At 36.1% G+C, this 24,443-nt stretch overlaps 1 protein-coding gene across 4 annotated transcripts in view; it reads right to left on the bottom strand.

The window, feature by feature from the left end:
• The window catches only part of mymx (myomixer), a 46,876-nt gene extending 22,654 nt beyond the window's left edge, over positions 1-24,222 (bottom strand). For 3 of the 4 annotated variants that reach the window (XM_081351429.1, XM_081351431.1, XM_081351432.1), the window contains exons 1-12: positions 23,462-24,196; positions 21,029-21,097; positions 18,179-18,319; positions 12,378-12,524; positions 11,671-11,862; positions 10,474-10,560; positions 10,032-10,150; positions 9,059-9,173; positions 8,816-8,893; positions 8,569-8,684; positions 7,007-7,160; positions 33-139 (exon numbers count right to left, since the gene is read on the bottom strand). In XM_081351429.1, coding sequence (XP_081207555.1) covers positions 33-139; positions 7,007-7,160; positions 8,569-8,684; positions 8,816-8,893; positions 9,059-9,173; positions 10,032-10,150; positions 10,474-10,560; positions 11,671-11,862; positions 12,378-12,524; positions 18,179-18,319; positions 21,029-21,097; positions 23,462-23,923 — 1,787 coding nt within the window. In that variant the 5' untranslated portion in view covers positions 23,924-24,196. Of the gene's footprint in view, positions 1-32; positions 140-7,006; positions 7,161-8,568; positions 8,685-8,815; positions 8,894-9,058; positions 9,174-10,031; positions 10,151-10,473; positions 10,561-11,670; positions 11,863-12,377; positions 12,525-18,178; positions 18,320-21,028; positions 21,098-23,461 lie in introns of all 4 variants that reach the window. The other variant, XM_081351430.1, reaches the window with a different exon arrangement.
• Between the last annotated feature and the right edge of the window lie 221 nt (positions 24,223-24,443).

Genomic DNA, 24,443 nt, shown 5'->3' with positions numbered 1-24,443 from the left:
TCCGAAGAGAAAAAGGCTGTGCTAAATGTCACCTTTCAGTGGCTGTCTGGAGTCTGAGCATGATATCGCTGGCACAGGCCCGTGCTGGGATCTCCATGCCGTCTGAAGGCTTCCCGAAGTGCTCCTCGTCTCTCCCACCCTGTGAAGTCAAGTCAGCTTGATTTATATAGTGCTTTAAACCTTACCTTTCACACGGTTTGTTTCGCATAGACATGAAAACGCACTATTCAAACATAAATGGCAGTAATTCAAGAATGCTTTGGAATATAGACCTATGGTTGGGCTTGTTTAAAGAAGTTGAAGTAGAATTGTAGAAGTATTGTATTGTTGTGTAGTGAAATATAAAAATAAAAGAGTTACGAATGTACGAATATTTGTAATATTTTATATAAAATACATATTTCACTTTAAAATCTAAACCAAAAATCAAAAACAAGCTGTGTTCCAAATTGTAGGTTGATATCTCAAAAAATGAGCTTTCAGTCAGATTTAGTTTGGGTGCAGTACCAAAGTTTTTCACTAGATGACATCCAGACTCGCCTCCATTTCCATATATGGTTTGAGTGATCCAAACCTTATATTTCTATAATTTATTAAGTGAACATCCTATTCAGAAGTAGTATGGGAAGTTTGGCAGAATATGATTTGAATTCAACCTCTAACAAACACGTAAAAGACATGAGGAAAGAACACGTATGTGCATTATAGCTCGCATCCGCATCACAAATGGAGAATCTATCATTTTTTTCTTTATATATTTTTGAAACATTTTCTCAAAAAAAAAATTAAAGGATGTTATCTCTTGGCATGAAGACAAACTGAGGTTACTACCAATCTTTCATGATTTGTCATGTTCATCGCTATTTCAAAATAAAGGTCAAACACGCCTTATTAGTATGAAAATATTCTTGATGCAAATTAATATCTTACTGCTCTTCTGTGATTTAGTTTGAAAATTAGTCAAAAAACATGAAAACTAGAGTTTGTAAGCTTTCAAGTGATACTTTGACAATATTACTTTAAGGTTTTTACTAAGATATTATTGTTTTAAATATATAATGGCAAACATCCCACCGGTGGCAATAGACTGTTTTAAAGCAGCAACAAATAACAGAATCAATGATGCAAACTTTAAATATGAGACGAATTCTAAAATTCTAATTTCAAATTCTGCTGTAAAGAGAGACAATAGTTCAATAACTGTGCAAAGTTCATCAATTATGAAACTAGTTCATTTCAGCTCTACAGAAGACAATAGTGTCATTATTCAGCTCAAGTCAGTTCAGTGATCATGTTGCAAAATTTGTCAATTATGAAACGAATTAGATAAAGCAGCGTGTCTTTTTAAACCCAACTGAGCAAGCTAAATGCGACTGTGGCAAGAACCCAAACTCCCTGTGAAGGAAAACACAAAGTGCATGTTCATCTAACACACACTGATGTGTTTAAACTACAGTGGATCCTTGTGTGTGTGGTTGTGTGAAACACACGGTGGTCCGCCGTGATATCGAGGCGGCACTGAACTGCGTGGTTGGCGGATAACCTGAGCTATAATATCAGCGTGCGGTTGGAGGTGCGGACAGTGTGGATGTAATCCCAGAAAGAGAGGGAATACTTTTTTTCTGGAAAGTTACAGTAAGCAGCTGTTAAACAGGAGGAAGCCAAGACGGGGAAATAATTATTCTCTCACTCGCCATCATGTCTTCAGGAGAAGGTCACCAATGCTTCTTCATGCACATTACATTAACAATGCACAACACGATACTCTAATAATCATAACATCACATGATGCTGAAAATGACATTTTGCAATATATTCAAATAGAAAACAGTTATTTTAAAGTGTAACTGGATGAAAAAGTTTGTGGATAAACTTTAAGTTGGCTTGAGAAAGCCTATAGCCAGAAAGTTTGAAGTAGTTTTAAAAGCTTTTAGTTTCAAATTCCAGTTTGAAATAGTTGTAAGATAGATAGATAGATAGATAGATAGATAGATAGATAGATAGATAGATAGATAGATAGATAGATAGATAGATAGATAGATAGATAGATAGATAGATAGATAGATAGATAGATAGATAGATAGATAGATAGATAGATAGATAGATAGATAGATAGATAGAAAGTCTTACCGACCCCAAACTTCTGAACACTAGCTAAAGCAAAAGTTTACCTAAAAATATCAATTCTGTCATTTCATTGCAAACCAGTTTTACTATTTCTTTCATTCATGAAACACAAAATGAGACTGAATCTTGATCTTGTTCTTCTTTACAATGAAGGTGAATGGGGACAGATGACAAAAAGCACCATAAAGTACATTCTCAGAAAATAAAGTACATAATTGTACCTTTAGGGATACAATGGCTTGTCACTGGGGCTGTACTCTCAAGGGTACAATATTCTACCCTAACCTTTAAAAGAAACGGTACATATATGTACCTTTTAATGCTTTTTGACCCTCAAAAAGGTACATATATGTACCTTGAGGTCCAATAATAAGCCCTATGGGGTACGTTAGTGTAGATTGTACCTTGGGGGACAGAAATGGACTCCTACTGTACCCCTATTTCTGACAGTGTACCATAAACTTTCAAAACTCATTCATGTCCACATATTCCAATTTGGCACTTAACAATTAGGTTATATAATATATGCAAAAACCAATGACATTTGGCTTAACTGACATAAAACATGGTGTGATGCGCCTTTAAGTGGCTTATTTGAATGCAAATGAGATCAAGACTTTCAGTGTATAATGATTTCAACCTGTTTCAATGATTTAAATTTCAATGGCTTAATATGACTTAGTATAAGACAGAGCATGAGTTGTGTGGACTACTTTCATGGTGCTTTTTTTGGACGTTTTTAGAGATTGATGTCTCATTTTGTGTTGTGCAAGAAAGTAAGTTGGATGGAAACCCAAAGCCCCGGATTCAATCCAGTAGGAATTTCTAATGCAAACAGAAGACAAATATTTTCATAAAAAAGATGCTATGAACACTAGAAGTTTTTAAAGCTTAGATTAAATGAGTTTTAATGCACGGCACCCCATAGGCCCGTTTTTGCTTCATGGCAGCGTGTGAATCCGAGCCGTGCTTTCTCTGATTATGAGCTCAGGATGAATGAGTCAGAGTTTGGGAGAGAGAAACGCATGATGCCTGAGACTGAGAGAAAGAAGGAAACAGTCGCCTGAGAAAGTGCCATTTGGAGAGCGCAGCAAATTTACAAGGCTTAATGGCATTTATAAACACGCCACTCAAAGAGTGGAAGCCTCGAGTTTAATCACACAACGGCACGTTATCATGCTATTGGCGAGCGTGAAGCGTTTGAGTAAAGCGTGGTGTAATTACACACTGTATAACCATTACAGACGTCTCCTCACTTCAGATCAATCCAGGCTTTTGTCTAAACTCCAACGCCTTTCCTCCTCGACAAAACGTAAGGAATTGTGCATTACGTCACAGACAGCTCTTGAATGGCTTTCTCTGCCCGTTCCCAGCGCTGATACCAATTAGAGCTTGTGTTTTTGCTCGTATTTCATCAGCTCTCTCTCTCTATCTTTCAAGACCTCCGTTTCAGTGTAAAGTTGAGGAGTGATGTCAGCCAATTGCTCTCGTAGCATCTGGGAGACATTAGTCAGAAATACAGGCCTCTTCATCATATTTACCTCACGTCACTAAACAACAAGCTTGGTTGTGCATGCTCACCAGCGGAGAGATGCTGTGCCTCATAACGTGTAAAAATATTCATTTAGACATGCTAGAACTGGAAAAAAACAAAGCTTAAACTCACCAATGTTAGTTTTGGTCATGTAGCTTAACCCTGTAAAGCCTGGCATATGAATTAATGCTCAGAAAAGTTTGCACATGTTTTTTTTTGTTGAGAATCATATTTGATGCATCAGGCTTTTATGGTTCATACAGTATGATATAGTAAGTATATGTAGGGGACAAACACCTCAGTTTTATTCAGAGGTCCAAACTGAGCAAAAATATGCAATTTGGTGCAGATGCTGATATTTATATGGACAAAAAGCAAGATGAAATGCTGATGCTTGTAATGTAAATCAGAAAGATTTTATAACATTATAGCAGATACTTACATAAAACATAAATAAATATCCGTCGTCACTCTATATCTGACAATGATAATATGTCTTAGTAAGATGATAGTTTTAAAACATATCAATGCAATACAATGATGATTGAGCGATGGACAAATAAACCTTCCTCAAAAGCCTGATGATCATATTTGAAACTTTAAACATGATTTTAATCAATTAAAGCTAAGTTGCTTCAGTCCAGTAAGTGTTCATCTTGAAATATGACCAAGTTATTCTTACATTTACTTGATAATAATCATGATTTTACAGCAAAAAGACACGTGAAGGCTTACTAAAAGGCTTTTACTTGCTAAAAGAGTCTAAACTAATCAATCAGACGACAGCATGTAGATTGTGTGCGACAGGTTTTTTTAGCAAAGATTTGATCATGTTGATCATTCAGAGGCTTTAGAAATTCATGATCCAATCAGCTTTAGAGGGTTAAAGCAGCAAAGACCAGTCAGTAAACCATATTAGGCTGGTTTAAGCTGGTTTCAGCAGCTGAATAGTTTACAGTAGCACAAACTCTCTTTCTACAGATATTTTCACGTCATCTGTAGTCCTGACAAAACAACAGTTTGAAGAGAATCTTATTGAGAAAGTTAAGCATGCACAACGGGACACTTGCAGTGTATTACTCAAGCATTTGTGTGTTTTTGAGAACGGTTCGGTTAGAAGCATTCGGACCGGTGGTGCCATCTGGCATCTCGCTAGTTTTGGGGATTTGCGTCTTCCAGTAAAAGTCTCCATAAAGAGTAATGAGCGCGGCTCCCATACACGATACACCCAGGTAACCTCTGCAACCAGCGCTGACACAAGCGGCCATTGTGTGTTTCAAACCTGCTGAAGCCCAGAACATCACCAGCATCGTGCCAATGAAACCAGAGCCAGACAACCACCTGATGCAATGCTTATGTTGGGATCTAACAATTTAAACTAGTCAAAAAACAAAGCTAGAGACAATATGGTGCAACTGGACGAAACAGGTCATGTTTTACTGGAAATTACTCTTCATTTTTGGCAGTATCAGTTTAAGCACATACATGAAATATTGGGAAAAAGAAGATCTGCATTTGGACATTTCAGTACCACGGTCAATTTTAAAGTACTACAGTATTATCATTTGATACCATACACAACCACAGTACATTTACTCTTTATATATTTCACCAATCCTCCACAACTTAATTTTTTATTGTTAAATGCATATAAAATAGCACAGTTTTACCATGGTAGTAATATGGTATTCTTCAAAAGAGTTTATGTATACACATATATCACATATAATGTATGTGTATTTCATCACATGATCCTTCAGAGATTATTCTAATATGCTGATTTACTGCTTGAGACACATTATATTTTTAATATATTTTTATATTCTATTTTTTCAGGATTCTGTGAATAGAAAGTTCTGAAGAACAGTGTTTATTTTATCTTTTGTAACATAATAAATGTCTTTACTGTCACTTTTCATCAATTTAATGCATCCTTGCTGAATAAAAGTATTAATTTCTTTTTTTTTTAAATCGTACTGACCCAAAAAATAAGAAAGGAAGGAAAAGCAGCCAAGATAATCATCCTGCACACACACTGAAGCTCTTCTTCAGAGTTAATGGCCTGTGATATAAGAAGTTGCTATTTTATTAATGCAATGAGTGTTTTCTTCTATTTACGTCCAAAAGATGTTATTTCAGCCATAATGTCAGCGGATATGAAAACTTTTCGATTTGTGAGTTTTGAGAGAGAATGCCGTTTGTCCTGGCGGCCTGTTTTTGCCCTCGCTGCACAATCGAAGCGCGTCATCCTTCATGGAAACGTCTAGATGCGTCGTGCCAGTGTCAATAACACCTTGAAAGGCTTTTCCTGAATGTGGTGTCTCACAGACAACGGGGCTTTGTTAGATAGAGAGGATGTCATAAAATAAATGACAGAAACTGACTCATTTGCATCCCATCCAAACCGACAAGCCGGAAAAGAGGAGCCTCGCATTTTGCTTCTTAAATGAATGCATTTAAGTGTATTTGTGTGTCTGAAAGAGGAGCCAGACTCGACGTGTCAGAGGTAATTTACAATCGAAACTCAAGCAACTGCTGCACAGAATCAGCTCATGCTATAGAGGAGTTAATGCTCACTCATGTTTAGCGGCTGTTATGTAATTATGGAAAAGTGCTGATCGCCCTTTCAGCGTCAAGCAGTCAAAACACTCGAGGTTCTTTCACACGACTCACGCCAGGACTACAAATGTGTGTTGTTAAAAAGGTTTTCATTTAAAATAAAGCTGAAGTAACAAAATATAAATATTATGATAATGATAAACTAGCAAAGGTTGCAACACTTAAAGCTGCAGTCCGTAGTTTTTCCTCTTTGTCGCCATCTCTGTTCAAAATCTGCAATTGCAGTTATTCGCAGAATCATCAACTTTACGTGGGTTGTGCCTCGGCACGGCACAGTGCGGATGAATCCAGTGTTTTGTGGAGAACGTGCAGCTGTCAGTCAGTGTGGACACTGTCATTCGCAATCTCAGATTCTACTTTTGGGAAGAATGACCAACATATGAGTTTACACCGGAAAAAGTCGAATGAACAAATAAGTAACATCCACTTTTGTTCTGAGCAACTAAGGAAAAAAAAGCATTGCAGTAAATCATATCACGTCAAATTATTCTTTGTTCTCAATTTGTTAATGTTAAAAACATCAGCATTGCGTGACATTTAATTCCCTTCCGATATTTATCCTTGTTTTCGCATGTGCCGGTTGCAGTCTCTTTTTCCTTTGAAAATTCCTTTGTCATTTATGTATTTCCGCTCGTCAAGAAAGAGCATGGAAAAAAAAAGGAAGCAAAGAAAAATAGGCAACATAAGAAAGTAAGTGAATATAATTGTACAATTATAACTGCATACCGTAAACCCCTTCAGGCGATTTTGTTCCTCTTTAACCTCCTTTCCCATAATTCTGTGTGTGTCTGTTCCCACGCTGCCGGGCGTCTCCGGGCCGGAGGTTTCAGGGTCACTGCTGTCCCTGGATAAAGAGGGTTGTTGAGCTGCCTTTTCGTTCCTACAAACACAAACACTCAGCCATCAAACCAACCGGCCAACAGCACTGGAGACCCGAGCCAAGAACACAGAAGCTTCGTCCCTGACTCTAATTATGTCGACGGTGGATTCTCATTTACTCTATGGAGATTTAATATAGAGACCGTGAGCGACTGATGATAGCCGATTACGCATCTGGTATTTGTAACTTCCAAAATGTTTTCAAAACGAAGCCACTAAGACGGATGACTAAACACTACATCATGTCTTAAAATAAATACACACATGGGAATAACCAGATTCAAGGGATTTAAAGCATGCTGAACTTTTGGAGGATAACACACACATGTATACATACATATATATATATATATATATATATATATATATATACACAAATTATATTATATTATATTATATTATATTACATTATGTTATATTATATTATATACAGTAGTTCTTCCTTGTGAATGGATAAGGACTGAATAGTATGGAACTGCATTATTATTTACTAAAAATATATAATAGAAACAATTATAAACAAATACATATATTTATATATATTTGTTTTGTTTTATATATGTAATAATGATTGGCCAAACATTCATGCATTTAAGGGTTAATCAATGTATAATATAATAAAATCTATATATATATATTTTTTTATAAATAAGTCTTTGTTAATTTCCCTCAGAAATGTTCCTGTGAACTTTTACTACGTTCACCGAACAGAACGAGCTGTTTGTGTATTATTTTACCTTTAGTAACTTTTGCCATGAATTCATCTTGATTAAACATCTGCATTGCCCAAATAAACTCATGAATTTAATATAAGGAATAAATTCCTCTAATTACAGGGATAAACATACTTCATCCTCAAGCGAAGGCATGAGGAGGAGAAGGCAATCTTTCCGCAGTAAGCGCATTATTTATTATGACTAACTGGGCTCGGGAGCAGGAACTGCAGACTTTTAGACCTCAAACGACAATCAAATCAATATGAACGCTTTAGATGATGGAGCAATAAAATGCAAAACAAGCTCAAACTTGGATTCAGTTGCAAAACTGCAACAAACAAACAAACAGAGTAATATCCAACAAAATTTGATATTAAACGGCTTGTTTTGGCGTTTAGTATTTTAAAACATTGCGTTAACCGGGAGGGGCGGACTCCGATTGGTAATAGCTGACATTATGAAAATAAGCACGCATTTTTATATGCATCTAATTATCATTTGGAAACGTTTTCCCTGGCTGTGCACCACACGGTTGGTGGAGGAGAATACAAATGCAACAAAAACAGGATTGTGGAAAGCGCCTTCGGCTCTGTGGAAAGCCTACAGTTTGCCCATTAAGGAGGGAAATGGCTTGTGTCCCCGAGAGGACATCATAGGGTTTGTGCGGTTTATAACTATGGTGGTTTGAGTTACCTGAGAGTCTTCTGGAGGACGGCCCAGCAGTCTTTTAACTCGCTCTGCTTCTGTGTGACCCGGGCCGCCAGCGCCGGGTGAAGGTTGGATAACTGGGAAACAGTCACATCCAGCATCTGAAACCACACAAAAAAACAAACACGGGCGTCAAGATGCTGTTTGACAGACAGTTGGACGGTGAACTAACGCATTTAGGGCACATAGCTATCCTGTAGCTATAACGGGATGTGAATTTTGGATCGCACACCATGATTTGACTGGCAATGTCCCGAATTTCCCCGTCTCGGCCGTTTTCCACTCCATTGCTTGGAGAGAGGCTTTTTCTCTGGATGAAAAGATAAAAAAGGAGCAAAACCATAAATAACATTATTGGATTACATCAGCACCTCAACATTCAGTGCAGCAGAGGGGTGTGTATTCATATCAAAGGACACGTCAGAATACTGGGGTTTGAACTGAAAGAAATGGAGCTATGAAGGAAAATGATTACCATGTTATTGATGGAACAGACAACGTTATCGGCCTGCTGGTAGAAGGATGAGACTTCGAGGGCAAGCTGAAGATTCTCATGATATTCTTTCAAGTGCGACTGGGCCTTTAGCCATCTAGATAGTCGACAAATAATAATGAGGAAAAAAATTATATATATACAAACATGCATACAAATGCATACAGGGCCTAAAATTAAGATTCGCCAAGCGCCAAATGCAAGTAAAAATTGGTGTTGGCGAGTATATGAAGCGTGTCAATCGACAGTTAGCCGCTAAAATCTTTATGAATTCTAACAATGCAAAATTGTGAGAACATGAACAAGCGTGAATGACTCTCTGGACAGTTGACGAGGCGGTGTTGCATCGTCATGAAAGTTTAAGCCATGCCAATTTAAATATTCAAGCTCAAGAAGACACAAAGGGAACATAATTCGTTACTTGGCCAGAAACCCGCGTCTCAGAGAGCGTGTGAAAAAACTGAATCGAGCTCTCTTTTACGTCTTCTTGCGCTTGAACAGACATACAGTATTCAAACAAAATAGTCAAAACGCCCTTTTATCTTTGTAAACGTAGTCAGTTTTATGTCTTAACTGAACGTAAACAGTAAAAAAAAAAAACGTACGTGTACAGTATCACACTGGATTCATGCATTAGCTCTTAAAGTGACAGCAGCCTAATATTCCTGCTGCCGTCTGTGTCATTAATGTTAATCAAACAACAAAAGACAAAGAACAATCACTTATTGCTCTTGACTGAATAACTTTTGTAACTTTAATAAGGATTCGTCTATGTTTCATGACTGGTAAAAAAAAAATATTTATGGCTGGTACATTTTCTTAGGTATGGCAAAATGTTTCAGGCCTAATCATATATTACAATAATTAATTTTAAAAAGTTTGTACAAATAATAAATGACTCTAAAGATCTGTAATCATGTCTTCATGTATTATTATTATTATTATGTGCACTAACATTTTGTTGATGTGTTTTCTGCGGGTTGAGATGGTCTTTCCTTCAGTCTTTCCCTGTTTTTCCAGTCTGATGGCCATATGATTGATCTCCTCATGGAGATTATGATAGAGCTGCTCATCCTGAAAGAAAGTTAAGCACACAAGATTTCCTGAGCTCTAATAATCTTAGTTTTAACCCAGCCACATTTGAACCAGGTGCTTGAATCCCATTTTTGGCAACCCTTATAAGAACAAATGGCTGTTTCAACTGACTTGAAGGATGCTAGTGAATCTGTGAGTAATAATAATAAGAGCAATGAATAGTGGCCTATATGTGCATAAACGGAAGCACTTACTAACATGCATGTTATCTCAAAAAAAGCCAATTGTTTTCCAGGACCGATAATTGATGCCTGCTGAGAATTTAGCAGCAATTTCTACGGTTGTTGTCTGGAATCACCCACCTGTTTCAAATCCAGTATCTTCCTGGTAAGCTGCATCTTGTCAGTGTTTTCCCCAAGGATGTTGGCCAGCGATTGTTCCTGCTCCTGCTGACACATATAAAAGCTTTACAGCCCTGAATTGTTGTAGCCCAGTGATTGTTTGCTTTGAATACGGCTACTGTTGCTCTAAATGAGCCTGGCTACCATGGTGAGATGTAAAACAGACTTGTTAAGTAACACCTCGGATTCTTGGATGCAGATGCAAAGCAGGCAGACGATTAACGAGTGAAGAAAAACAGTAAAAATAGGACCAAAATCACACAAGGAACAATGTATTTTAAAATGTATATGGCTCTATGTTTGTGTTGCAAACCATACATTTCATAAATAAATATATAGCATGATAAATAGGCTACTAAAATATGAAACATTTCATTGTAATAATTCTAGCTAAAGTAAATTTCACAGTGATGTTTTTTTTTACACTGATAGTAACTCTCTGTAAGGTTACAATAATGTAAGTACTTTGTTTCTTAAGTGTATTTTTATCATTACTTTAAAAGATCAGCACTGAAACTTACAATATTGAATAATATTAAAATAAATGATAAATGTAGAATTGAATTGAACCCAAATCTCATTTTACACATTTACAATTAGCAGGTAAATCTCACAAAACCTGTCAAGAACAAGAACATATTTCAAAAATTATATTTTACCAAAAGAAAATTCTCATTACAAACAAACAAATTTACTGTAATTTGAAAAATAAAATTAAAAATATGTGTACATCATGTTAGTATTTGTTGAACTGCCTTAAAATAAGGCTAATTTGATTACAGTACGCTTTTACTCTACTTCATTAATGAGCATCATTTTAAAAATTACAAGGATTAAAAAAGCGTATGTACAATGAATAAGAATTTTGTAGAAAATGTGTATGAAAATGTGTGTCATGAAAATAATATCACAACGCAAAATGTAAAATCTAAATGGGCCATGAAACAGGCTTCATTTTTTTTATGCAAAATATAAATTCATATTTGTCTCTTTTGGTTGTGAGTTGAAACGTGACTGTGATATGTTTATCCTAACACAGAATCACCTCCATGTTCTCTATATAAACCCCTGAGATTACTGATTCAGGACAAAATCCAAAACCAATCCCATTCAAAGGCTTTGTTGATTAGTATAACTAGGTTTAGTGGTGTATTTAACCTTCTCTTTGATCCATGCCTCCAGACGGTCCACCTTCTTGTTAAACTCCTGGAGAGTCTTAGCTCCGCCCATCGCCTTGATTTGATTGGCTGCCGTCTGTTTGAGCGCGTTCCATTGGTCGCGGATCTGACCCAGCTGTTTCTTCACCAGGTCAGACGTCGGGTTAAGCTTGCACATTAATTGCTCTCCCATCTGCACAAACATTCAGCAGCATTACACAAGCTACAAAAGAACATTCTGATGATTTACAGTCCGCTAAAACAACAGCTTAATCATATCAGAGGACTTGAAATCCACCCAAGTCCTCGTTCCCCTTCTCTTAGACTAACAAGAGTTCCAGTTTTGCAACCCCTCCTGGGATGTGTGTCAGGAGAGGTTAATTCTTTGCAATGTATCTATTTCAAAATGTAGGAAAAGAGGACAAATTTAGCTGTGCTTTTTATTATTATTTTTTGTCATTTTGGATGTCTCACAAAAAGCTTTTTGAGGTTCTACAGGTCTTGTAACAGTTGAGCTGTTAAAAATTGCTTTGACGGGTCAGCATTAAAAGATTGTTACCATAACAATTTGTAAATGTTTTGCCGTTTATTTGCGAAAGGGAGAACTTCTTTTTGTTGATTTTGGCTGAGGAACCTGTTGAAACCTGACGTGTTTTAGAACGATGATTCATCAGTCTTACTGTCCTAATGAAGACAGTGTGTCCTCACCTGGTTGAGTTGTATGACTGTGTTCTCAAAGTCCTTCAAATCTCTCTGGAGTGTTTGACAAACCTCCTCCCAGTCTGTCAGAGGACATTTTTGTACGTTCCCGCCGTCCCGCAGGTCTCGTAGCTTCGCTCTGATCCACGCCTCAGCCTGCGGGACACAAACACACAACGCTTCCTTTAAACACTTACAACTAATTGAAATGGAACCTCATGAGTGACAACTTTGGAACACAAAAGTGACAGTTAAGACATTTAGAATGTTACAAAAAGTGTTCTATTTCAAATAAGGCAGCGGCTATTTGCACTAAGTGAAAATAGCAACTAGATTCTATTTATACCAAGTAAAAATAAACTAATTGAAAATAGCAGCATTTACTTTGCAATAAGTGTGAATAGTAGCTAGATGCTATTTATACTTAAAAATAGTGGCAGATACTGTTTGCACCTCAGTTGTACATTAAACGGTATGCAATAATAACATAGAGGGCCCTATCTTTCACCCAGCGCAATTGACTTTGTACAGCGACGCATGTATCATTCCTATTTTGCACCCGACGCACAGTGAACTTTTCCCTCCACAGACGCACGTCGGTAAATTAGGGAATGAACTTGCGCTCCCGGGGGCGGATCAGCGAAAAGAGGTGCTACAACGTTCCCTGGTGCTATTTTGCAGATTCAGAAAACAATTCCTGCACTGACCAGGAGAAACCTCGTCTAAAGTCAGTGGCGCGTTATTCAGATGCTATTTTAAGGGCGCATGCTTGGCCATAATGTACCGTGTGCACAACGCACATACACTTTGCTTCTCTCATCAACACACAGACGCAGCAGTTCACATTTTTGCAAATCATACATAATTACAAGGAAAAATATTACCACACGAGGGAAATCATTGTGGTGTCCATGAAGATGTGAAAAAATAGGCATAAATCTACCTTACATATTTACCCAAATTATTCAGGCTAATTGCAGTAATGACGGATCAAACCTGTTTGATCAATAGTGGCAAGACATTCCGCCGTTATAATAGCAATCCGCCATGGAACAAGCGCGCCTGCTTTTAAAGGGAATGTGAGATGACGCTCTGATTGGTTTATTGCACGAGTAATGAGTAATGAAGCTACTTCAGATCAACACATTTTAGATTTGCGTCAGGCGCTAGAGTCATTTATCCCGCCAGTATATCCGCCGGTATATCCGCCGGTATATCCTCTGGTATAACCAGATCCGCCCAAAAAGTTACTTGCGTCACGCGTTTGATACTTGCGTTTCAGATTGTTAAAATAGGGCCCAAAGTGTAAAAGATTATATTTATTAAAATGATTAAATGGATGCTGCCTGATTGGGACATTGATTTCAACATTTCAACATTGATAATAATCATAAATGTCTCTTGAGCAGCAAATCAGAATATTATAATGATTTCTGAAGGATCATGTGACACTGAAGACTGGAGTAATGATGCTGATCGGTCACAGGAATAAATTACATTTTAAAATATAATCAAATAGAAAATATTTCACAATATTACTATTTTTACTGTATTTCTGATCAAATAAATGCAGCCTTGGTTAGCAGATTTCTTTCAAAAACATTAAAAAATATCGCACCAACCCCAAACTTGGAGAAACCTGGCCAAAACAAATGGCAATTCCACGCAAAATGACCATTTTAAGAACTATTAAGCCTGGATCACATGTTAGTTTCATCCTTTCTGTTTTTGCTTTGTACTTTATTGTTAATGCTTGAAACATGAACACATGTTGAGACACTTAAGGCCCATTTTACGCTCGCTTAGCTTTCTGAGTGCACTGTGGAAACACAATATTAAGCAAATAGATTTTAAAGGGTTCTTTAAAGCACATGTGTGAAGTCACAGTCGCTCGCTATTATTTCACGCCGAGGAAAGACAAGTTCTTGTTTCTGAAGAAAACAGCGATTACTTGTGTCTCGGCTTACAGAAACACTTCAGAAAGATCATCGGGAGATTGCTCGCTGCTTCTCAGATGTCCCGTTATGAGAAGCAAAGGTTTCTTTTGGCTGGAGCGCACAGATTTGTTGCATAAGGCTTTTGAAAGCACCATTTCTGGCCATGTTTGCACTGCGCGAATAGAAAACAGGTGGCCGAGCCCAGATAGGTCCTGGACATGTTTATTTGGTATGAACACAATGTATGACCACTGGCGGTCCTCAAAAAGCCCACCCACATCACCGCCAACGAAAGGATTGTTAAATGAACTTGTCATTTCTACAAGACTAAACGCTGCGGTTTGCGTTGTGATCTCCAAAGCCAATAAAACCAACAAATCAGGCTAAATATAAGGAGACGGCTTGGGATAATGGCTAAAGAAACCTTCACTATTACTAGTGCACATATTAAATAGTAATCTTCGCCTCATAAATTCGTCCCGCACCGACAGATGTGATTGATTGCAGAGGACACGTCAATTTTGTTATTCACATTTTTCAGAAATTTGTGGTCTTAAGAGTATAAAGCAAAATCTTTCTCGCATCAAAAACACGGAGATTCACATCACATGTGGACTAAAGGGGGAAAAAACACCACAATGCTTGGCAAGATCTCACAGTGCAGATAAAAAAATAATATGATGTCACTTCTAATAAAAGATCAGCCATTATTTTTAATGGCTTCCCACAGGCTCAAAGGTATTTCTATATTGGAGGCCTGTGTAAACAGCTCTATCGCCTCGTTTCGATGACTTCATACAGGAGGCCAAAGCCTTTGTTTCTTCCGCTTCCCTTTAGAACAATAGTCTGTTTTTCAAAAAATAACATTCTGTAAATCATACCGCATGTTTTGGTGAAATGATATACTGCAATAGATGTCATCAGCGTGCCTGACATCACACGGGCTTTTCAACTTCCTTCTTTGAGTGAATTAGCAAAAAGAGTGACATTGAGGTTATTTGTGACCATGGACCACAAAACCGGTCACATGGGTCATTTTTTTTTAAATTGAGATTTATACATCACGAATAAGCTGAAGAAATAAGCTTTCCATTGATGTATGGTTTGTTAGGATAGGACAATATTTGGCTGAGATACAACTATTGAAAATCTGGAATCTGAGGGTGCAAAAAAATAAAAAAAAATAAATGTTTTATATATTTATGGTAGGAAATTTACAAAATGTCTTCATGGAACATGATCTTTACTTAATATCCTAATGATTTTTGGCATAAAAGAAAAATCTATACTTTTGACCCATACAATGGCTATTGCCACAAATATACCAGTGCGACTTATGACTGGTTTTGGGATCCAGGGTCACATTTAGTTAGGAAATGTTTAATATGAATTGAAAAATCTTCCTCATACTTGAGCTGTTTGCTTCCTAAACAATCGGGTGCACGATTTTCACTTGCTGGACGATGAAACGGGTCGAAATAATCCCACAGACATACACTAGAGTAAGATTTTTTCATGTTTTTTTGTTTCTTCTGCTCACCAAGGCTGCATTTATTTGTTAAAAAATCAGTAAAATCAGCAATAATGTGAAATATTATTATCATTCAAAATAACTGTTTTCTATTTGAATATAAAATGTAATTTATTCCTGTGATCAAAGCTGAATTTTCAGCATCATTACTCCAGTCTTCAGTGTCACATGATCCTTCAGAAATCGTTCTAATATGATGATTTAATGCACAAGAAACATTTCTGATAATTATCAATGTTGTAAACAGTTGTGCTTATTTTTTTTTTTTTTTGTCAAAACAGTGATACATTCTTGTTCAGGGATAGAAACATTTCAAAAGAACAGCATTTATTTGTAACATTATCCATGTATTTTTTGATTAACTTAATGCATCCTTGCTGAATAAAAGGATTAATTTCTTTCTTTCAGAGTAAATGCCATACTTAATTTGAATCTAAATCTAGTTTCATTTAATTGGTATATAAATTTAGAATTAACCCACTTTTGTAAGTGGATCCCTACAGAATACACAATATTATGCTTTCTACATTATAAAGGGTTTTACGGGGCAATCTTAAAGAGCGCTGGAGGATGTGTTGACTTTCACCCCTTTAATTTACCTTCATTTGGGATTTCTTAAACAGAGGCCCGTTTCCACATCCTCGACGCTATAATGCTGCACGCAGTCAATCAGTCAACTGAAGCCCATAAAGAGATGGAGGGTTTGCCCAACACGAACGTAAGAATAAATATACATCTAAAGGCCATTTCCTAAACAAATCTTTAGCCTATTAACATTAAGGACGTGTTACGCTCATCCGTCATCAGAAACACAGGTCACATGAGAGCAGCAGCTGTGTCCTGAAGCACAAATGCCCTGTATGTCAGAGCGAGTGTGTGGCGATGGGAGAACGAGAGCGCTCGAGCCTCAGAAGACCAGAGGCGTGAACAGACGCGGCCAAACAATGATCTCATCCCAAAATAATTGCTCCTCTTGTGGCTGTTCTGTTCCCTCCCACTCCCCAACTCCACAGAGGAGAAGCACAGAAGGGCTAGAACAGGGTCAGAGGGCCAGAACGCTCCGTTTACACCTTTATCTGCACGCGTTTATTCTTTTGTCTGTGAACTGCAAGTGTGATTTTCCACTTTAGTGATGCAACCACTCAAACAATTCACTACTTTTGACATCAGTTTAGAGGGAAAAAAACTAAAAAATGAACAAAAACAGGTCTACCTCTTCAAAGAGATCTATCCATCCATCCATCCATCTATAATATCCATCCATCCATCCATCCATCCATCCATCCATCCATCCATCCATCCATCCATCTATAATATCTATCCATCCATCCATCCATCCATCCATCCATCTATAATATCTATCCATCCATCCATCCATCCATCCATCCATCCATCCATCCATCCATCCATCCATCCATCTATAATATCTATCCATCCATCCATCCATCCATCCATCCATCCATCCATCCATCCATCCATCCATCTATAATATCTATCCATCCATCCATCCATCCATCCATCCATCCATCCATCCATCCATCTATAATATCTATCTATGCATCCATCCATCCATCATCCATCCATCCATCATCCATCCATCCATCCATCCATCCATCCATCCATCCATCCATCCATCCATCCATCCATCCATCCATCCATCCATCCATCCATCCATCCATCCATCAGTCTATCTATCTATCTATCTATCTATCTATCTATCTATCTATCTATCTATCTATCTATCTATCTATCTATCTATCTATCTATCTATCTATCTATCTATCTATCTATCTATCTATCTATCTATCTATCTATCTATCTATCTATCTATCTATGTATCCATTCGTCTATCTGTCTATCTATCTATCCATCAAATTTTTTTGCATTGTGACATTTTATAATGCTACAGAAAGTACAGATGTTATTTAAATTGTATTTATATTTATTATAAAAATATACATTTTATATATACATATATATAATTTTAAATGTATTTTATGTCTATATTATGCTTGCATAATTTGAACTGCTTAATAAAAAAAAAAAATTCTGATTTGAATAAAATAATTATTGGCGTATTTTTTTATTGTTAAAATAAATAGTTACAATGATAAACTTAATAGTCTTAATTTTCTTACAATATGTTTGACGTTTGGTGTGAAATGTGACATAAAATGTATTAATTATTTAAAAACATTCATGCCTTGAATGCAATAAAAGCAATAAAAATCATCTGCCAAGTACATAAACTGCAAATGAATAACCCAGAAAACGCCACTAATGAATTGTTTAACTTTTGTGAGAATAATTCCTCTATGGTAGTCAGAGTCGAGCGATCATACCTGAGTGATCTCCTTGTTAAAAAGAGCGTTTTGTTGGGTAAAGCTGTGGTCATTCTGCACCGATGAGACGTTTGAAACCAAAAGCTCACAGGACGGACTGTCCACCGCCTCCCTTCTTGTTTGGCTTTTGAGTATATGGGTCTGTGTGGGGAAAAAAATAAGAAAATGTCACTTATTCATGGGAAAAAGTGGTAATATATACGAGCCAACACATCTGAACATTCTGTGCCGGTCAGCCTGAGATGTTTGTGTGACGTCATTGTGAGTTTATATTGAGAGTGAGAATGAAAGGGCTGAAAAACAAGCAACAAGGTCATTTCAGATCACTGGGACACAAAACCACAAAGTAAATTCCCACAGTGATTATGTCATTGATGACTACGAGTGAGGAAGAGCAGCTCATGGTTAAATATGTGGGAAATGATCCACTATGGTTATCACTAACACATGTGCAACAGTAACAGTGATGCTCATGGTAATTTGCTCTATGATATTAATGCCCATCCAATCAAGTCTCTTGACTGACCGGAGCTGTGAACGTTTGTGTGAACAGATAATGACACGGTTTACAACACAGAGAGCCAGAGCAAACAGTCTTATATAACCAGAAGACACCGTCAGCACAACCGGTGACGAGAATGGTGGCGAGGACAAATTTAAAGTGCCCGAACAATTTCACAAAGTGAATAGAGTCAGGAAACATCTGTGGCGATGCTGGGAAAGGGCGGCACATTACTTTATCATATCATCACCATCAGAAATAAAAGATGAGAGCATATGTTTGTTTCCAAAAACATTATACTGCAAAAAAATCACCTTTATCAGTATCTTTGTCTTGTTTTTCATTATTAAATATCCTTTATGCAAGATACATTTATATTTGACTATTCTTATTACAATAATTATATCTTAAAAAAAAAAATTATAATAATTTTATATAGATATAGATATAAAAAAATATATATAGTAAAAAATTCATGCTTATAATTATTAAAGATAAATATGTATATATTTTAAAACTATAAAAGTATACTATATTGTATATTATTTCTATTAAATGTATATATACATATATGAATTTATATTTTTTATTCTTGTTTTAAGCAATATTTTTTAATAATGCTTTAAAAATGTTGTTTCTTGTTTCAAGCGAACAAAAAGTTAGGGTTATACACTTTTATATTATATTTTATATATATTATTTTTTAACTACATGTAAAGTAATTATAATATATATATATATATATATATATATATATATATATATATATATATATTAAAAGCATTATATTATATTATATAATATTGTTTATTCTTGTTTTAAGCAATAAATGTTTTTTTTAAATAGTCATATATCCAATAAGCACAAATTGTTTGTTTTAAGCAAATAAAATAATATGTATACAGAAAATATTATACACTCCACATATAGAATAGAAAAAACATGCTAATGTTTTTAAAAAAAAATACACTTAATTAAACACATGAAACAAGTCAGAAATCTTAAGCAATGTTGTTTTATGGAGGTTTTCTTGCAGTGTGAATCTAAGCGGTGTCCATCGCTCGGCGTGTCCCGTCCATGTCCAGTGATTCCGAGTGTCATCTCATCCTGAATGACCTCATGTTTTCCGCATGTCGCAGTGAGGAAAGATTCCCGATGGCAGGATGACTCAAGCCTCGGCCCACAGGCCGCCGGTTTGCTGTGAGCGCCGCTGATTCCCCTTAATGCTGCAAGTAAACGTTTACTTCACAGGCATCGAGCCTCTGAACCGAGACAGGTGTCCGAGACCACATCCACGTCTCATCAAAGCCCACTCGCGCTCTCAGGCCCTCGGCTCACATTAACCCAGAACGCCTGTAAAAGTTTCACCGCGGCTTTTTCCTCTGCAAAACCCAACTGAACACTTAAAATAATAAGTCGTTTAGGCTTGGCCGGCTGCGCCACTGACATCACTTCCTAAATTCCAAGAGCCCATTATCTTATATACATCTGGCTACGGCTGAACACAAACCACTCCACAGGGAATTCACCGACAGAATCTAATTCTGCCGCACAGAGAGGTCAGGGGTCAGTCGTGCGTTTCAGACACTTTTACAGCGGAAGAGGAACAAGAAATACAAGAAATCTGCAAACCGACACAGCAATAGAGACGTGATATAGTTACAATCCCATTGGCTTTCTACTATTTAAAAGTCTGTTATTTTTAAGGTGTCCTTGTTACAGTGTAATTATACATTTAAGTAGTGAGTAATATTAATTAACATGTACTTACTAGTGATTAGGTTATGATTGGGGTTTGGTTTAGGGGGTAACACTCTATTTTACAGTGTCCTTGTTACATATGTTACATGTACTTACCATAGTATTAACAGTAAATGATGCATAATTACATGCAACTAACCCTCAACCAAACCCTAACCCTACCCTAACCCTATAGTAAGTACATGTAGTTAATTATTATTATTATATAATTACACTGTAACAATGACACCTTAAAATAAAAAAGTGTTACCAAAAATTATTAATTTTCTCCTTAGAGAAATAGATTTTTAACAATAACATAAATGTTTGAGCTCTAATGTTGTTCAGTGAAGATATTTGCTTCTTTAAGAGCCAGATGTTTAATTTATACATTCCTAAATGCAATAAGCATAATTCACAAATGAGAGAAGTCACTGATACATGAAAACATAAATAGCAGCAAAAATGGTTATTATAGTAAACTAAAACTAATTGAAATAAAATGTTGGTTATACAAGTACTTAAGTCTCATGTTTATGCAACTGGCCTCTAAATGGTGTCAGTCATTTCAGAATAGTGTTATGAATCTGGTAAATCATGAGGTTTACCTGTGGAGAAGAGGTGAACTTCTCTCGGTCAGCACTGCACTGCTTTTCACCGTCTTTACACAGCAACACCTGAACAAAGACACACACAATGAGCTGGTATGATCCAGAACTGTTATCTGAAATATAGACAACGTTGGAGTTTTGATTTTCATGACCAAACCCGGTTATTTGTAGGTTTTAAAATACACTAAAATGCAATAATAATATACCATGTATTTATTTTAAAGAAAACTTGAGACTATGTAAAGGTGCTATATAAATGAAACATTTATTATTATTATGTTATATATTATTATGTTATATATACATATTATTATATGTTTATTGTCTTTTTTAAATAATGTATTATATTGTTATATTATTATATATTATATTTAGTGTTGTCAAATCTGTAAATTTGTAAATATTATAATATAATATAATATAATATAATATAATATAATATAATATAATATAATATAATATAATATAATATAATATAATATAATATAATATAATATAAATGTTTATGTATGTATATATTATTATTACAAACTTTTATGTTGGATGCGATTAATCGAATTGACAACACTAATTATATATTATATTATATTATATTATATTATATTATATTATATTATGTTATGTTATGTTATGTTATGTTATGTTATGTTATGTTATGTTATATTATATTATATTATTTTGATAGCACTAATTATATTATATTATGTATTGTACTGTATTGCATTGCATTGTATTAATATGAGAACAAACCAAATACTTAAGAAATACTTAAAATTTCTAAACATTTCAAATCGTTTCACTCAAACTAAAAATGATACAATTTGTAATGAAATAAACATGAGAAGAAAAAAAGGATCATTCTTTACTAGTGTGATCAGACCCACAGTATATCTTTATGTTCTGGAGTCTAAACATAGAGAAGTGTTTGTGAACGGTGTCTCCTGCTGACCCACTGACATTAAACAAAGCCGGGCCGAACACACGCTGGATCCTGACAGAGGAAGGCAATAGAAAGGAGCCTTTGAGCCCAAGCTCTGACATCATCTGAACTCGAGCAGCGTTACATAATAAACACATCATCTGAACCACACAGATCCTGAGCACACAACACACACTCGTCTCCTGCGCTTTCCAGCTCGCGGAAGACGTGCCTATCAGTTCAGGAGGACTTGCATCGACTAATATTAAAGCTGAAAGAGTGATGAAATCATCGGCCTGGGCCAGATCTGGGTCAGTGTGTGTTTGTGTACCGTTTCCATGACATCTCCTTATGTTTTGATTACGGAAGCTTTGGCTAAACAATGACAAGATTCCGAAAACAAGATTCCTCAACACCAGGAGATTTCAGCGGATTAGTTCATCTAATATAGTTCATCTATTTAATGAACTATATTATAACAGATTTGTTGATTGTGCCTTCTTTGTCTTGATATCATCCCTATTAATAACCAGTTAAAATATATATAAAAAAGCTTTCTATTCATACACTCATTCATTAATTTATTATATTTATAAAGCACTTGATTATAAAGAATATCACGTGCTTCATAAATGAAACAAATCAACATTTCATCATTAATAATGATGAAATGAGCAACCTAAATAAAAACATTGTTGTTTTTCCGAATATCAATCGTTTTTTTTTACTTACTCATTATGTAATATTATATTGCCCTAAAAAACAGTTTTGTTGTTTATGCATTTTTGTCTTATTAAATCATCATGAAATAAACACTCATTCATTTATTATATGTATAAAGCACTTATTTATAATGAATATTATGTGCTTTATAAATAAAATGTATGCTAATTCCATCATTAATAATGATAAAATTAGAATGTATTTCACCCTTTTAAAAAAACTTAACTTTTTTAATAGTATATATAATTGTATAATAATAATATTGATGTAATACTATATAGCCCTAAATAGATTTTTGTAAAAGTTCTAAGCATTTTTGTCTTAATATTGAATTCATCCTTATAATATGAATTCATACATTACATATATAAAGCACTTATTTAAAATGAATATTATGTGCTTTATAAATAAAATGTATGCTGATAATGATCAAATGAATGGGAAAAAAATGCATTGTTTTCTGGATATCAATGGCTTGGATTTTCGTACACATTATGTAACATTATATTGCCGTAAATAGAATTTTGTGAAAGTTTTAAGCATTTTTGTTTAATATCTTCATCACATAAAAAACCTTTTACTTCAGCCTTATTTATATTATCATTTTGCTAATTATCATTTGATAAATAAACTTAAATCCTTTTTGATTTGTTTAAAGCAAATTTGCATATCTTCATTTTGACTCATTCTAACTGCATGACTTTTCTGAAAGCTACAGTGAGTTCCTCTTTAAGACACATTTTTACAGATAAATCGAATACAGGAATACAAAACAAAGCGTTTCTTACCTTCAAATGCGAGTTGGGTGTATTCTCACAGCTGACGCCCACTATTTTAGGCAGCGGCGTGTTGGAGGTTGTGTTGTTGTTATTGTTGTTATTAATATTCTCAGATTTGGCTCTTGTTTTCTTCAGCTCCATCCCTGGAGTCAGTCTGTCCTTCGACGCCTCCATCCGGCTGGAGATGGTGATCTTGCGGATGGATCTGGACGCAGTGTTCACGGGGCTTGTGTTTCTGTTCAGGTGTTCGTCTTCACCTGGATGCTTCGCCGGGATCGACCCGCAGCGATTCTCACGGCCCAGATAGAGAGACACCTGTTCGTTCAGGTGCCTCAGTTTGCAGTTTTCAGAGAACGTGCGATTTGGCAGGTAACCATCTGGAACCAAGTCCGAGCACTTCGGCACGGCCGGTGCCGAGAGTTTGGTCCCGATGGTGAAAGGCTGGATCTTCCGCACAATGCTCTCCGACATGGTTAAGTTCAGTATGGATAAAAACTTAATTTAGTGTCTAAATTAAAAAAAAAGTCCAAGAAATGCACACAAAAAATTAAAAATCTAGTTGTCCACCTTCTTGTGCATGTTGAGAATGCACAAGACGCAGCCCAGGATGGCCTCCTTGGACTCCTGGGAACTGATCCGGTCCCAGATGTATCGCAGGACGGTCCCGAGTCGGCCAGCAGCCGCCGTGAGGCTTCGGCGGAGGAGCTGCGCGACAGAGCCTGCTAATCTGCTACTGAACACACTGACAACCAGAGAGCGCAGCAAGAGGAAAACGGCTGGCATGCTGCCGGACTGAGAGAGAGAGAGAGAGAGAGAGAGGAGGAGGGGAAGCTTTCGTGAATGAGGGATGAAGTCACTGGACTTCTGTCAGAGCATGTGCAAAGCGCAGGCGGGAGGTTGTAAAGTCTGGCTGTCAAAACTTCCTCTCTGACTGAGAACAGAGGAGAATGGAGATAAGAGCGAGACGGCCGGATACCCCTGGGCGACCCAG

Source organism: Scardinius erythrophthalmus (assembly GCF_964197995.2).
Source record: "Scardinius erythrophthalmus genome assembly, chromosome: 21".
Lineage (NCBI taxonomy): Eukaryota > Metazoa > Chordata > Actinopteri > Cypriniformes > Leuciscidae > Scardinius > Scardinius erythrophthalmus.
The sequence above is the reverse complement of the archived record's forward strand: the minus strand, read 5'-3'. Positions and strand labels throughout refer to the sequence as shown.